This window comes from Cyprinus carpio, chromosome A3 (genome assembly GCF_018340385.1).
Source record: "Cyprinus carpio isolate SPL01 chromosome A3, ASM1834038v1, whole genome shotgun sequence".
NCBI lineage: Eukaryota > Metazoa > Chordata > Actinopteri > Cypriniformes > Cyprinidae > Cyprinus > Cyprinus carpio.
The window spans coordinates 25,619,908-25,637,807 of NC_056574.1; the positions used below are offsets into that span (position 1 = coordinate 25,619,908).

Sequence of the window (17,900 nt, forward strand, 5' to 3'; positions counted from 1 at the left end):
CAAACTTCAATACTCTCTTTAATGATAAAATTAACTCTGATAGTGAACAAAATTTATTACCTGTATAAAATGTTGGAAGCAAAACTGGATGAGACATTTGTCAGTGAAAGTATCAACAAAGTGTCCATCTTCTTTTAGCTGTTCAAAATGATCCAGCCAAAATTGTATGCACTGGCTTCTCAAAGTGGACCACCATCGTTCAATTCTCTGGTTCCCAGTGCTTGGACCAAGAGTGACACATTCTGAACTCGCAGTGTCTCTGAAGAATGTCTGCATATCTGCTAAATGCGTATTTTCAGTTCCATGGTCAATGCGAATTCTTTGTGGAAATCCGTTATTCTCAGCAACAGCTTGTAGGAAATAACCTGCAATTACTCGTGGGTCATTGTTCGTTTTGTATGCTTCAAGCCAGATAATTTTTCTGGAAAAACCATCAATGCATCCGTTTATGCATATTCCGTAAGGTTTTAACTTATCATATCCGTCAATATGCCAAACATAGTTTGCCCCGCGACTGTTATACATGCGTCGCCGTAGACGACCGCGAGCACGCAGATCAACTCCTTGTCCATCTAACAGTCGCATCAACTGACGGACAGTTTCTCTGTCTGTAATAATGCCGGACAGCCAACATTTCTGGTGCATCCAGCGATAGCCATGTTGTCGTCCCGATGTCTGTAGCTGCTGGTGTATAAAACGTGCCACTTCAGCCTCATCTGTTTTATTGCGTCTCCGCCACAACTGATTCCTGCACAACGTTCTTTCAAGAGTCCGGAAACTAAGCTTTATGTTGTGTGATTCCTCCAATAAAATTATGATTTCTCTATTAGTGAAACCGCGCCGAAAATAATCCCCTATAATATTTTCCATTTTTAGGCTATAGAATATGCAATCCTGCTGTCATTGACACTCCAAGGTCAATCTCAGTACCAGGAAACTAGTTGTATCTCGCAATTCTGACTCTCACAATTCTGACTTTATAACTCGCAATTGCGACTTTTTATCTCAAAATTCTGACTTTATAACTCGCAATTGCGACTTTTTATATCTAAAAATTCTGACTTTATAACTCGCAATTGCGACTTTTTATCTCACAATTCTGACTTTATAACTCGCAATTGCGACTTTTTATCTAAAAATTCTGACTTTATAACTCGCAATTGCGACTTTTTATCTAAAAATTCTGACTTTATTTCTCAGAACTGCGAGTTTATGTCTCGCAATTCTGACTTTATAACTCGCAATTTCGAGTTTGTATGACGCAACTGTGAGAAAAAAAGTCAGAATTGTGAGATAGAAAGTCGCAATAATCTTTTTTTAATTTTTTATTCAGTGGCGGAAACGGGCTTCCATAACTTTGCAAACATGAATTCTGAAAAAGACTAAATTCACACAGCAGTGACATTTCTATCCATCTCAAAACATTTTAAGTGCATAGTACTAATGAGGAAAAGACACAAAACGATGTAGTATACATGCCAGACCAGCATGTGGCACTGAAATTCTGCCACAGAGATACACTAAGAATGGAGAAGACATGGACTATGCCCATAAACCTTGCGCTTGGTATACAAACAAACATGGAACAATACATTTATTAATTTGTGTTAATGTTAATTAATAAGACAATTAGTTTTTGTTCATGTTTTTGTTGCTCTTACGTGACGTAGCAGTGTTTGACTAGGGGCGAGACGTGGGCTGATGACGTCATCGTTTCAGAAAATATACGGATTTGTTGTCCACACGAAAACGCAAAGGCGGCATTTTCAAATTTATCCACTCTCGGACCCGGTTTAAAAAATATCGGTTTCACTCTCCCAAAACGCCAGATCCGTGTGGACGTAACACCTATACGATACAAAATGTATGCATATACAGCGAAATGCGTCTCCGTGTGGACGGGGCCTTGAAGTGAATAAGGTAGTAACAATTAAGAAAAATCAACATTACAAAAAATGTATTAAAAGAACATGAAATTCTCAGCAATAACTTTGCTTGGTCAAAGATTTCTGTGGACAGCAAATAAATCCGTGGTAGGCAGATCTTACACTGAACAGTGACATTTTCCCCGTGACTTTCTTTAAAAATTAAATCATGTCTGTACACCCAGTGATTAAAGGCTGCTTTACCCGCTATTTCCCATTATCTTGTTGCTGATTTCTTCTGAGCGCGATTCTGACACCCCTCCCCCAACTTGAAGAATCACGAACGTATATAAGCAGCAGGTTTATTAGGAAAAAAAATATAAACGTTAAAAAAGGAAATTTAGGAGAATCAATTAATTTTGAACAACTTATTACCATTGTGTAAATAATATGTAATCATGTAATCCATAAAAAAAGTAACTGTAGTCTGATTACGAGTATTTTAAAAAGTAGTTTACTCTAATTACAAGTACTTGAGATTTGGAATCTGATTACGTAATCCAGATTACATGTAATCCGTTACTACCCAGCTCTGTATATATATATATATTAGTAGACACATTTTAATAAAAACACCCAATTAACATGCATTTAAAGTGTCAACACTGTTATCATCATAATTTTCTCTCTTTTTAAAATAATGAACAACACCATAAAAAAAAAAACATTTTCTTATGGTTGTCTATAGATGAAGATAAGTTATCATTGTTGAAAACAGCAAACCATTGGAAACAAGATATTTGTTAAAATATCAGCATTAAATTGACCTTTATTTTTTCATGCAACATAAGAGAGATTATCTACAACCTTATTTGGTGGCAGGTATTACAGAACATAAAATAATATACTTAAACTAGAAAGAAGGGTCTTATTAAGGTCTTTGAAGGGTCTTATTATTATAGCCTGTTATTATTATAGAGTGTTTCCTGTGGTTGGTTGAGAGAAAAAATTACAATTATAAAAAAACACAAATATGCAATTTAAATAATAATAATAATAATAATATAAGATATATACAAGATATAGTAAGATATAGTAGGCTATATATAAAGGAATAAATATATAAATTATCTTTCTAATAAGCACCTTGTAGTATTATGACCTTGCCTTGAGCATGCCTGGTAATTAACTAAATTTGTCACCCTGTTGCTTTTTTAAAGGCACAGCTATATCTCAACAAATATCAAAATGTCTTAAGGTGAGACACTGCAGGTGAAAAGAAAAAAAAAACTAATAGTTATCGCCTTACTCAGCTGATTGATTACATTGATATGTAATTTTTTGACGTATTAGAGTCAAAAGTTTTTACAGAGGGAATTTTGGGTATCTCATTTTTGTCACTCCATCTAATTCAGAAAATGCTTAGAACGGACAGAAAACACTATATTTTCACAATTTTGGGGGGAATAAAATGTTGTATATAATCAAGCAAATTATATATGAACAAATCTTTCTGTAAAAACCTCCAGGATATAGACAGGCATAAAAATGTAAAGTTTGGTGTGCGTAAGTGCTACTGAAGTGGAGATTTATGGCTCAGTGCAGGAGAAAAAAAAAAAAGACTCATTTTCAGAAAACAGCCTTTAAAAATGTGAATTTTAATTTAAATCTATTGAAACAAATAGATAAAGTGCTATGAATGAAACACTTAAAAGTGTCTTTTGGAAGTTTTCCTTCCACTAGTCTGGAAAAAAACACTTTATATAAAAACCCAAAATCTCAAACATGACAGGTGCATAAAAAAAACAGTGTTTTTGCCTGCAGTGTCTCCCCCTAATGAACTAACACAACAGTTCAGTCATTGTTTATCTGATAAAATTTGATATAAATCACCTTTTCAAAATGGAAAAGGCGCCCATTTCGTGGAATGACCCCCGTGTAGTTTACATGTGTCACCACGAGGGGGCGCAGGCCATATTTCATCCACACTCTCACTCTCTCTCTCTCTCTCCTCCAGCGGAGCTCTTGCCAGCCGCCCCCTCTCTCCCTCTCCACACTTCTTTCGCGACGCCGAGCCACAAAGCGGACTGTCGGCGCAAGGCAGTGGCACCTCGCCGCTTCAGGGTGAAGATGTTCGGCAGTCTGTGTGCCCGTAAGCTGGCTCGCCGATCGCGGTCAGCGTTAATAGCCGCGCTGACAGTGCTGCTGGTCCAAACGCTCATCGTGTGGAACTTCAGCAGTCTGGACACGGGAGAAGACCGAAAAGACAACGGCAGGGAGAAGAGGGACCGAATCAGCATCAACAAAGCCTGGAGCGAGTACCCGAAGAGCGGCTTCCAGAGGAGGCATCAGCATCAGCAGCCGCCGCTGGGGAAAGCGTCCGTTCGACACAAACAGCAACCGGTAAGGCGGAATTTTCCCGTTCATCGCGCTCCATTCATTCCTCACGGTGCGCCGTCATAGCGGGCCCGTTCTCGCTCGGAAATGATGCCTGATCCCCAGACCCAGCGTTTCGGGGTGTTTCTGCGCTCACAAACGCAGGCAGGATGTTTTGTTTGCGATGTGCTGAAATGTATTCGCTCTTGTTGTCATGACTACATTCCGCGGCTGAGAAGGATGTGACAGTCGCGCGCGGCGCAGTTTTGTTGGATCTCGTGCGACGGAGCGCTGTCCATTAAAACTCACATTAAGTTGTTGCCATTGTAATCGTGTATAGAGTCTGAGAACGTGACGTCAGCAACGCAATGCATTTTGGGACTTGGGGACACGGACGCTGCTGAATGTACTGTATTGAATTGTTAATTGACGGTTTTGTTTGCTTTGTACAGTTAAACAACAGGTTACAATGGTGAAAGCTTGTTGTGTAATTAACTGCCATACTCGCACTCACGACCGGCATGGAAAAAGAATTTCAAACGGAGTGCGATTTTTCAGCTTCCCCGCCTGGAAACAGCACCTTGGATCTCAGGTCTCTGAGTTAACAAAGCGGCGTCGCATGGCTTGGTTAGCGGCAGTAAGAAGGAAAACCATCACCTTCAACAATATTTCCCGAAACACGCTTGTTTGTTCACGCCATTTTCACAAAGGTAAGTTATAAAACAAAAACACGTTTAACTTTTGTTGTTGTATTTTTATTTTTTTTACCACTAGCAATGGAGTTGTTGTTACACCGCAAACTTTATTAACTTAACTTTATTATTGTCAGGGTTGTCACTTTGGTCTGGTTTATTCTTGGTTATGTGACAGAGCCCTGACACTGGTGTATATTGTTTTTGTGTGAACGTGCGTGCGCTCTCCTCTGTGTGTTAAATTTTCATTTCCTCACCATACGCTCTTGTCTCGTTTTCGTTGGTTGTGTTCTCGTGTCTGCTGTTTTATTTGTTTTGCTTTGCTTTGCTTTATTATTCAATAAAGCCCTTTGCTTTCTGTTTGAGTCCTTCCCTCATCTTTACCCACAATCTTGATAATCGCTGGTAACTGGCTGAATAACTACATAACCAATAAAATAATTGTATCTTTTATTTTTAGGCAAACCCAGCCTATGAAATGCTGGAGTGTGATCCTGACTGGGTGCCATCGTTGCATCTCGGGCACAAAGAAGTTAAAGCAACGCACTCTGGGCGGTTTAACCGGAGTATAAGGAGACTGCAAGCTGTCACAGGGGATAATGCTGCACCTGCACCACTACATGTAGCTGGCCAGATGGATGAAACTGCAACAGCAAATGATGCCTCACAAATGGACGACACAGGCTCAAATAACAACGTTGCAGAACAGCAGGAATGCCATCTTTGTAGCTGCAGGCGTGGTGAAATTAACCGTTTGTTGGAGGAGAACAGGAGACTGAAGGAAGAGCTCGCCCAAAAGAGAATGGATGAGGATTCTTTTAAAGATGATGATGCTAAGGTGAAGTACTACAATGGGCTTCCATGTCTTGCGCTTCTGATGGGTGTGCTGACACAGCTTCTTCCCTGCCTGCCACAGACTGGCCGAAAACTCTCACCTTTTCAAATGCTCCTTTCAACACTTATGCGCCTCAGGCTGAATCTCCCAATTCAGCACATTGCATACCTCTTCTCTGTGGATCGAAAGACTGTGTCCACCACATTCAGAGATACCATAGGTACAATGTTTAGACATCTCAAACCCTTGGTGCACTGGCCGGAGAGACACTGCTTACAGGCCACCATGCCACATCAGTTTGTAGAGGCTTTTGGCAATCGAGTAGCAGTTATTGTGGACTGCTTTGAAATTCGCATTGAAAGAGCATCAAATCTCAAAGCTAGAGCACAGACATTTTCCCACTACAAACACCATCACACCCTAAAGTACCTCATTGGCATTACACCACAAGGCTCTATCTCTTTCATTTCCCAAGGTTGGGGAGGTCGTGTCAGTGACAAACATGTGACTGAGAATAGTGGCCTTCTTAATAAACTATTACCTGGAGACTTGGTGTTGGCAGATCGTGGATTTGACATCAGAGACAGTGTTGGACTCGTGTGTGCAGAAGTGAAAATACCTGCATTCACAAGAGGACGTAGCCAGCTGGATGCAAAAGATGTGGAGGAAACACGCCGGATAGCTCACCTCAGGGTCCATGTGGAGAGGGTGATTGGATGTGTACGCACAAAGTACACCATACTGAATGGAATTGTACCAGTCAGCATGGTACTCCCATGTCAAGGTGAAGACATGACGTTCCTGGACAAGATAGTGACTGTATGCAGTGCCCTGACTAATATGTGCCCCAGCGTCGTCATGAAACCATAAACTATGGCTGTCAAATTATTTGACCACAATTAATCACATCCAAAATCAAAGTTTGTGTTTATCAATGTTTGTGTACTGTGTATATTTAAGTGTGTATATATAAATACACATGCATACATGTGTATAAATAAGAAATATTAACGTGTATATACTATATACACACACATGTAAATACATACACACGCATATCCTGCATTATCAGTGTTATGCATATTGCATACCACCTGTTACAATAATAAACAGTGAAATTGATTAATTTTGTATCGCTTTATTTGTGCATCATAACACACTGACGTAAATGTGTACAGTTTATAGCGGGGTTATTCAAATCTTACCCTCGAGGGCCAGTGCACTGCAGAGTTTAGCTCCAACCCTGATCAAACACACCTGAGCATGCTAATCAGTGTCTTCAGGATCGTTAGAAAATCACAGGTATGTGAGAGGGTTGGAGCTAAACTCTGCAGTGCACTGGCCCTCGAGGGTAAGATTTGAATAACCCTGGTTTACAGTAACGCATATAAAACAGGTAAAGGGGCAGTGTAAAACAAAAGATAATTAGGTAAACAAGTATCAAGACCACATGTAAGGCAATAAGTAAAAAATTAAATAGAAAAACAATTATTTAATTTATACATTAAGTGCACTTGTAGTGCTAATACAAAAGGAGTAACGTGTAACAACAGTCTAACCTTCAAGTATCAAGAAAAGATAATGCAATAAGTTGAAGTTAAATGGAAAACAATTAAATTTAGAGGTTCAGTGCAAGTGTAGTGCAAATACAACAGGTGTAAAATGTAAGTATAACCTTAAAGTATAAAGAACATTGATAGTAAAAAGTTAAATAGAAAAACAATTAAAGTTAGAAGTTCAGTGTAACTGTTGTGCAAATACAACAGGTGTAACATGTAATAGTATAATCTTTGATTATCAAGAACATAATGCAATAAGTGGAAAAAAGGTAAATAGACAATTATTAAAACTAATTAATTCAAGACAACTATAAGTACAAAAACACACTCCAATGTGTCAGTGTGTACAGGAGGTACAAAGCCATGACTCAGTTTCTGAAGGTGCCTGACTGAGTCCCACACAGCTGAGGTGGAACCACTGGACTACACAATTCTCATTGTCACAAGCCACCATGTCATCTAGATCTTCAGGCCCTTTGCAAATGCACCAGAGTCTTTGCACGTTCTCACATGTATGTGTTCTTGTTCTTTTTGTGCGAGATGGCTGTAACTCTGTTGAAACAGGTGTCTTTGTGGAGGCTTGTTGAGTATAGTAACAAGAAACAAGCTCAGGTAGAGAAACTTTGTGGAAGAACTCCTGTGCCCTCTTTAGAAGTGTTGTCCAGTAGTCTGCATCTGGTAAGACCCGAACCACAACACAGTCTTTTCTCTGTCCACACAACAAAGTCACAAAACTGTGATCCAGTAACGAAGATCTGTGTTTGTACTTGGCTGTAGTAAATGTGTGTCTGTTTCAAGTGTAACTTCCCATCAGTTACCTGGAGACAGAAAGTGCTGTCATCTGCACAAGCCTGCAGGATGGAGTTGTTGCGGTGCTTAAATGTGCATTTGATTTCAAGACAGCCTTTCCCACAACATGTGCAGTGAATGAGACCATCAGGTGATGCCCCAACCTCAGGAAATAATGGATTTATGATAAATCCACATTGCTCCACTTTTAGGTTTGTGTGGTGAGGTGCTGCCATTGTGACATAGACCTGCCTTGCTGTTCCTTCATTGTCTATCCCCCATCTGATGGCAGCTGATGTTGCTGTTTTTTTGGGATAACACACTATTGACACAGTTGATGTGGCTGGTTTTCTCAACACTAGTGGACATAACGGCATGCATATTGGAAGCTGTTATTCTTCCTGCTCTTGATGTGTACCAGACAGATGATCGATGTTGCAGTCTCGTCTGAGCTTCAATTGCAGCTGCCTGTGTCTCTGTTACTGCTACCAGGTGTGTGAGGGTGTTGCAATGCTGGAACAGGACGGGTAGATCGCATCCATCCTTTCCTGGGTCACGAAGATGCTGTAGGGACTTTGGCACTACATGTGGCTTAACTGGGTCGATATAATGATGGTAATACTCCTCCATCCCAGAAAGACAAACGGCCTTGCTGTGAGTGTGCAAAATCTGAAGCAGGGGTGACAGGTCTGAAAGTGTGGGCTCATGTGCACAATGACTCGTGGAGCCTAAATGAGTACGTATCCCTGACATTCCCTCTCTCTCCACTGATGCACTTGTCAAGTGCCACTCTCTTAGCTGCACCAGTGGTGAAGTCGATCTTGTGGCCCACTTCTGCTTGGACCTTATCAACGTTAGCGGGCATCATCCAGTAAGCTGGAACATCAGTGACAGTCTTGGTCCCCCGTATCCGAACTGCTGCTTCGATTTTAAAAAGGAGAGCCCCAACATGTGTGCAAGACTCTGCTATGCCAGCCATGCATGTGCAGTGTGCACACTCTACTTGGCCACTGGAGCTGAGGATTACCCATGGCTTGAGTGGAGGTTCATTAAGGCGTTGAGAGTGCAAAACCTATGATATATAGAAAATACTAAGGTAAGTACAAAATGAATGATTAACAAGACAAATATCTCAAATCATGTTATATGAATAAGGCCTCACACTAGACACACACACACACACACACACACACAAACAGTGAACACACCCACCAGTGCTGTGCAATTAATCGCATGCGCATCTCATCAGTAAAGCCGGTTCCATGATTTGTAGTAAATCTTCATTACCTGCTTTCAGAGGGAGCGGCATTTACTACACAGAGCCACAGTTCCCTGACAATTAGGCATTATTGCGTTCATTACTGCAGATTGATTCCCATGTGATTAATTGCACAGCCCCGTTAACACACACACCCCGTGGGCAGCCAGCCAGCGAATCAAACTCAAGACTAACATATGCTGCTGATGTTAAGAGTGATAGAAATGTGTTTTATTACATAACGTACCTTTGTGCGAACAACCGTTTTCCTGCGTTTTCTGCTCGTTGACGCGGGAAAATCTGAAGGTCCTGCACCCATCCATTTGTAAATTTAAATTCGGAATCTAGATAATAACAACATACAAATTGATCAGATGTGTACGCACTGACACTACAAACAAGGTATGAAAATACATCGGGGAAGGTTACGTGCGGCAGCTCGTTAAGATCATCAGACCATTCTTTGTGTTCGTACGGATCGAGTTCGTTGATTGTCTTGATTTTTTCTAAGCACCGCAACTTTGCTTCCTTCTTGAGTTTTTCTTTATATGTAATCTTACACTTGTTCATTGTTCGGTCCATTGTTATTCCTATTTATTATCGCTGTGTACTAATATATTGACAGCTGACGAGCGTGTCCCCAAACATGGCCGCGACTACCTTCACGTTCCATCACTACGAGAGACTGTCAATGTAAGATTACCGGCGGAATAGGCAGCGCAGCTCTTGCGCGTTGCTTTCAGATCATGGTGATGTCATATTGTTGGTGATATGCGCTCAGAATGAGCTCTTCGTGATCTTTATAAAGAGTGAAAGGATGCATGATCAATAATCTACGGATATCTTTAAAATGCGTTTGATTTCTTATTAAATGCGCTGCATTTCTTTTCCTCTTATTGCATAATAAAAACTATACAGATTTTCGTCAAGTAAATTAAAATGCGTTGTATGTAGTAACATTAACTCAGTTATTGAAGTCAAAATATAGACTGAAGTAACCTGATTAGGTAATTCTGCAGAAACGTCCTGTTGCGTCTTAATGTACTTAATTTTTTTTAACTTAAGTTGCAATATGAATTTACATTTGTGACAGCTCATTTTATTTTGTTTATTTTTCCGTGCATTTAAGTATTATTTTTTAATCCGTTCTAAAAAATGAGTGTAGTTCATAATATGTTATTATATAATAGAGTGAGTGAATATAAAAACCTTTATATATCATATAAGACTCTTTCGATTTAACAAGATTTGAGCAGATTTTCCAAACGGGGCACAAAAAGCACTACAGAATTTTGTCCTCACTGACACCTTGGGGAAAAAAAATCTTTAGTGGCAGTTTCAGCTCAACATATTGTATTATTGATTTTGTGGATTCCCATTCAATTTGTACCTTGAAATGCTGGGCTGTCTGTCTGGACACGATGCTGCTGCTCTCAGTCTTTGCCTGCGGCTTTGCTGACAGACCTTCCATGCCTTGTGTTGTGGACAATGACCCGACTACATTAGGTAACACGAGTTAGAGTAGGGTCAGATCAGTTAAAAATAGCTCTTTATAGTGACATTTTCTGTTTTTACGGAGGATCAGCTTCTAAAAATCAGATGTTTTTGCAATAACAGTTTTTCACACCACTTAAGAGCATGTATCCATCATGATTGTGTCTTAAAATCTAGTTGGATGCATTTTTTGAGTATTGATGTTTATGTTTTTCAAAATTTTTGATGCACATGCATGCCTAGGAATGCCTCTTAGGTAGGCAATCTCTCTCAGTTTTGATACGCAGCCAGAGTGTATAAAACATTAAAGTGTTTCTAATTAATTCACACAGAATTCCTTAAACGCCCCACCTCAGTGAAAGCGCTAAACTCCCTCATCAGTCTGCCTCGTTTTTTTACAATTAATTGATACTAATTATCATGTATCATCTCATTACCATAATTCTCTCAAACATAGGTTTGCCTAAATCTAATTAGAAATCTTTCTGTCATCAGTAGCAGTGTTTGAACAGCTTTTTCCTCATTGAAGAAAAAAATCACCCTAATTGTGTTCATGTATCTGGATAATGTAAAAATACAGAGGCTGGAACAGATTTTCACTGCAGGCTAATACTAACATCACCATTTGGCTTCCATGTGTTATGGTTCTTTTTAATTGCAGGGGTGTTAATTTAGCTTTCTAATCCAGGTGTAATGTAAAGTACAGCGAGCCTGGAGCGATGTTCCGTCTCATTTAGTCTCTCGCTAATAATAATATCCCTACAGACTTGTTGCTCTATCTGTGTCTAATGTGATAATTCTATTCTACTGTGGTCGTATTTAAGCCCGCAGTCTAAAGTGCACGTTATAATCCTTCCAGCACTAATCGGCGGCTGAGTTCTCAGCAGGTCTTGCTTCTCAAACAGTTTTGCCTTCGAGTTGTCGCAGTTTGGCAGGAGTGTTAATGTCCAGTAAATGTGTGCATGTCAGCAGAATGGCTCGATGCCATCCTGCCTCAGCAGTGTGAAGTGTGTCCGTCTTTCAGTGTCGTCTGCTCCAAAATGCTCCCTGTAGAGCCATCATCCTGCTTGAAGCCGGCTCTGCTGCATGAAGCGCCCTATACCACTCCATTCGTTTGAACATAGCTGGTAGCAATAATAAGAGAGTGTGCTTTGACCCCAGTGCCGGTCACCTTTTTGTTGATGAGGTGCTCTTGTGTACACTCTCTGCTCTTCCGTATCTGTTCTGCTCTCGGATTTGTTAGTGGCCTCGATGGGCTGTTAATTCTGGCAAACAGGATTGGCAGAGGATTAAAGCGGGCACCATTAGCCGTGCGATTGTTTCAGCTGTTTATCTCGATCTTCGTCCCGAGACCGCATGGAAGCGGCGAGGTGGGAAGTCTGGAGCGAGAGTTAGAAACATGAGAGTGTTTCAGAAGATGCCTCTGAACCCCCTGAAGGCTCTCAAACCTGCTGTTCCCCACAGACAGGAAAAAGACACCTATTGGTTCGATTTTGTCTGAAATGATTCTTCATCCTTAAGTATTGTGTCTGTTCTGACTTTCGTCAGTGCAGATAATCAGAGTCTAGGGTGTTTGTGTCTGTCTAAAAAGCAGCGTGAGCCTTTGTTGTCTGGTTATTTGGCTGTAGTGCTGCACTCTACCTGGCCTGTGTTGACTCAAATAGAGCAAAATAGATAGGGGAGTGACTATTCCCTTTTTGTACTGCACTTTGTGTAACTGTCGACTGCTCTTTAATACCACAGTCACAACTCTGTCAGCTCAAATTGTCTGCTTTTCAGCCTTTTTGATTAAAGCGATGAGGGACACAGATGACCTCTCACCTATCGTGGGCCACTGCGCTGCCTGCTTAAACATGGCATTAACCCAAGCCCACATGCAATCTGTGGCCAGCGGAAGAAAAATAGAATCTTCTGTTTCTCGTATATGTTCATGATTTGACTCATTTGAAAAAATCGGCGCAGAAAAGTCTGCAGACTTCATCTGGTCCCCAACATTTGCATGTTATTTGGTTATCCAATTCTGGATTTCTTGTTTGGTTTCATTTGCTTGTTCCTTCCTAAAACTGAAACTGGAAGTTTCATTGCTTGTGGAAATGGGGATGTTGGCTATACATAATAGGAAGTGGATTAGACCTCAGAAAAATTCATGATTTTCTGTAAACGGCAATATTGGATTTTTTATTTTTATTTTTTGAGTCCATTTTAGTTGCAACTTTTTGGGGATATTTTACTTTTGTGCATAAATACTTTTGTACCACCTAAGCAAAGAATTTCCAAGCCCAAATGTAAAATTAGCTATTAAAGCCTGGGTTGAAATTAAACTATAAATGGATGTGCCAAATTGAGATATTTTCAAAATCATCTAGTCGGTGGACCGATTTAATGACCAGTTGACTAATTGGTCATGAGGAAAGCCTGTATAATTAGGTTGCATTTGCATTAACTTGACCCAGAAAAATAACATTGTTTTATAAACAAATAAAATTGTTTATAAAACATCAAGCGCGCACACACACACACACACACACACACACACACACACACACACACACACACACACACACACACACACACACATATTTATTTATTTATTATAAAATGCAGCCTTATATATAATTTATAAGAAAAAATATCATATAAATTATATATTAATAATATTTTAATTGTTATTTTTATTAAATTATTGTTATTATATATATATATATATAATGCTGTAAGAAAAATATAATTAATTTATAAGAATTTATAAGAAAAACATTATTACTAAATCTATCTCTCTCTCTCTCTCTATATATATATATATATATATATATATATATATATATATATATATATATATATATAGATAGATATATAGATATAGATATATTAATTTTTACATTTTAATTTGTATTTCAAGTTTCATATAACATTTTTTTTGTCTCTTCCTCTTTCTCTAGTAAAAGAAAAAATCTAGATAAATTAGTCAACCTCACTAATTGAAAGATTTCTGTGGACAGATGTATGGTTGGGTAAAACATACCAGTGAAGGACTGTGATGTTGGTGATTAAGTGAATTCCGCATGTGCTTGGCGTGTTTTGAAGCCTGTGTTAATGCAGCAATAAACGGCACTTCCTTCATTTGCTTTAACACGCTCTCATTAGCCAGATGCTGCTGTGCACCAGGTGAGCGGAACGCCACATTTGTCTTGTTACTGCATGTTCTGATTCTCTTCAGGTCAGCCGGTCCCACATGCTCAAACACCGCTCGGGTCCTGATGCGAGGGGAGTCGGGTTTGATGGTGATCAATCTCATATGTCGTGCTCAGCATGTGTGCTGAATATGAATGTGCTCGTTATCTGCCTACCGGTCGCCACCTGAATTAGCAGTGGGCTCCCAGAGGGAGGGACTCTGGGGACCGACAGTGACATAAGTGTCCACATAAACACACACACACACCTGTGAGGCTCTTTCTCACTCACTGTAGCATGTGAAGTGATCTTTTCTAGTAGAGCTCCAGAGAGTGCACCCATAATTTGACTAAGCAGATAAAACTTAGGAATAAAAAAGCATATTCCTCACTAGCACCCTTATCACACAGCCAAGCTTGTAGGTATATATCAGGGTTTATATATATATATATATATATATATATATATATATATATATATATATATATATATATATATATATATATATATATATATTAAAATGTGTGTGTGTGTGTGTGTGTGTGTTTTGTTTTTGTTGTTTAATTTTTTTTTTTTTTAATTCCCAATGACACAATGTCCGGTTAAAATAACACAAAATAGTCAAATCAAATTTTTGTTTTATTCAAATTCATTCCCTGCTGAAGATGTCAGGAGTTGTTTTAACTTACTTTTTTTTGCCATTTACTGAATTTTAACAGCATTCATGGATAATTCCAAATATTGTCCATCATTTTAACAAAAAAAAAAAGAAACAAACCAACAAACAAAAAAAGTGACATAAATAGCAAAAATAGTACAAATTACATTATATACACCGTAATGATGTAGTGTAATTACTTTGATCAGTAACACAATAATAAAGCAATTTTCATAATAATCATTAATAAAAAAGGCATTAATAAATAGAACTGACCAGTTGCACCAGACTAATGCTTATGAGTCATATTTTGTTAATAATGGGACATTTTGTGACCTAATTTGACATTTTTTAATGACATCAATTAATGGAGAGGCCCCTGTTATTTAAGACAATATTTAGAGGCCCCCTCATTTACAGTAGGTGCCCCCTGCATGTTTCCTCTGGTTCTTCTCCTGTAATGATGACAAAGTGTCTTGTTTTCAAACATTTTTTATTCACAGAAACTAGGATTATAAGGAGTGCCATAGAAACAATGAACAGTGAATTTTTAAATTCATAATTACAGTACATACATTTCAAGAACTGTTAAAATAAACACGAACATTTTTCCACTTCTGTCCAGCTATCTGTGTCATTCCCCGTCACACAACTAAATTACTCTGTAGTGGATACATTGTCTTTCTCTCAATCTTTTCCTGTTATTGAGTTGTTCCATCCTCTCCTCGCCGTGCAGTGCTGACTCACACTCCGTCAGTATGTCTAAGTGCTTACAGGCCATCTCTCTGGTCTCTGTTGCCTCTCTCTCTCTGCATATCCTTCTCTCTCTCCCTCCCTCTCTCTCTCAACATTTAATCCAGGCTGGTCGTTGTTTTGCTTGATCATCAGAAGTTGCCCCAGGGTGCTCGTTTGCCCCAGCTTCACTTGGACAGCTGCCCTGTTGGGATTTCCTCCCCTCCATTAGCTCTTAAACAGAAAGGGAAGTATATCTCAGACCTTGTAAAGATTGATGACGGTGAATCCGGAAAGTTGAGCCAGGTTGTTTTTGCATGGCAAAGTCAAATGGTTTTTCATAAGGGTACCTTCGTTCCAGAAGAGCAGAGAAGACCAAACAGAGCACTTGCATCTCTCTCTGACTGTTACGTAATGAACCGAGCCAACACCTATTGATCTGTTTCTCTGTGTTAAGCTGATGGTTATCAGAAACAATTCCATGATGTGCTCTCTTAATGAGCGGGCTCGGTCCCGTTGCCTCGCCAATGACTTCATCTAGTCAAAAAAAAAACAAGCGCTCGGGCTGATTTTATAGTTTACACCGAGCACCGTGATAAAGACTTTCTTTTCCTGGTGCAGCCACCGTCGTGAAAATGCTTTCAAGCGGCTGAATGTCTATTGTGTTAGGGTAGAATATTTTGCTAGCAGTGCTTTATGTCCTTTGTAAACATGTCCATAAAAAGTGAGCTAATTGTTATGTAAGCTTGACAGCACAATAGTGGCCTGTCACAGATATTGGAGAAACAGCAAATTGGTGCACCGTAATGCTACCATTAACATAACTGTGGTCGGTCGCTATTCATACTTGGCTAAGTATGCTGCTACAGGCCCTTAATTCCATCTCACCCTGTCATTGTTGGCATCTATTTGTTATCACTCATTGTGTGGAAATGGAAGAGGGCGGGGCTTAAGGATGATCTGTGAGTAGTGGGCGGGATGATGGAGTGACGTTTGTGTATTGACTCTTTTTGTTTTAAACATGTGCAGTCATGTTTCGATGAATTCTATGCAGAATATTAGGGATGAACTGATATTAAAATTATGTCTGAAGCCAATAATTAGTTTCATGCTATGGATGAAATAAAATTTTAGGTTTAAATGAATTAAAAAATTTCATTTAGGCATCACAACATTATAATGTACAGTATAAAATATTGCTGTACAAATGATCTAATTTCTTATCGCGATTGCAATTGTGTAATCGTTCAAAGTGAAAATGAATCATTCGAAGTACACTGTTATTCTGTGTGCTTTAAATGTTTTAAAAGGGTTTTTCCATTGTTTTAATTTTAGTTATAATACCATGAATATTTTTACTTTATTTAAAGAAGAAACCAATCCAATGTATTGTTGACATTTGAGGCTTAATACTATAGATAAACATTAAAAGATTTTCAGTTTGAGTGTTTTCAGCTTCTTAATTTTCATATAAAATATGGCATGCAGTTGCTTCAGCTGGTTTAAACATCATTCACATTCAGTGTAAATTGTGATAATCGCGATTAATAATCACAATTACAATTGCAAGGGAATAGTTTTTTGTGGGGAAGTCATGGCCTAGTGGTAAGAGAGTTTGACTCCTAACCCTAAAGGCCTGTTCACACCGGGACGAATTTCGTGCGCGATATTCACCGACGTTTAACGCCTCGTGACTAAACAAAGGGCGCCAATGTGAGTGTGCACACCGACGTGAAAAACGCCACGCGTAAAAGTGCCATTTTTTAAAAAAACGCCTCGGGTTCATTTTTTTGGTTTGACGCGCCGCGTCAAAAACTATACGACCAATGAGAATGGCGCTTTTGCACACGTGTCTGGAGCTTCTGAAGTTACAGTAAAACACAACTTGGGGGCGCTCAAACACAAAACTGTCTTGCTGAGCACACATACGTGATTTTTAAATTGTATTCCTTTTTTTTAAATAGATATAACGATTCTCGCACCATGTTTCTGAAAATATAGACAACAGCAAAATAACATGTCATTTACTAGAGGTTCTGACAAAATTCAAATTACTGCAATCTATTTATAAATTAATATTTAATATTAAACAAATTGTTTAAAAAAAAAAAGTTAAACAACTGATTAAATGACTGGCTCCTAAAGAAAAAGCACTTTCCTGAAAGAATTAACTTTTTTTGAACAAATCTGGTTTTTAAGGCACTTGTCTCCACCTGCTGGCGCTACGTTGTAATTGAGACATCTTTATTTGAAGCGTCACTTTCAGAAAGGTTATTTATCATATCTGCTGTACTTCAGATTACAATAACAATAGGGGGAAGTCGTGGCCTAATAACTCTAAGGTTGTGGGTTTGAGTCTTGGGCTGGCAATACCATGACTGAGGTGTCCTTGAGCAAGGCACTGAACCCCCAACTGCTCCCCGGGTGCCGCAGCATAAATGGCTGCCCACTGCTCCGGGTGTGGGTTCACG

At 39.1% G+C, this 17,900-nt stretch overlaps 1 protein-coding gene across 1 annotated transcript in view; it reads left to right on the top strand.

Annotated features, from left to right (window-relative positions):
• The first annotated feature begins 3,883 nt into the window (after window positions 1–3,883).
• xylt1 (xylosyltransferase I) overlaps window positions 3,884–17,900 on the top strand; it is a 65,368-nt gene continuing 51,351 nt past the window's right edge. Inside the window, exon 1 of the mRNA XM_042726105.1 lies at window positions 3,884–4,268. Coding sequence (XP_042582039.1) covers window positions 3,996–4,268 — 273 coding nt within the window. The 5' untranslated portion in view covers window positions 3,884–3,995. The remainder of the gene's footprint in view (window positions 4,269–17,900) is intronic.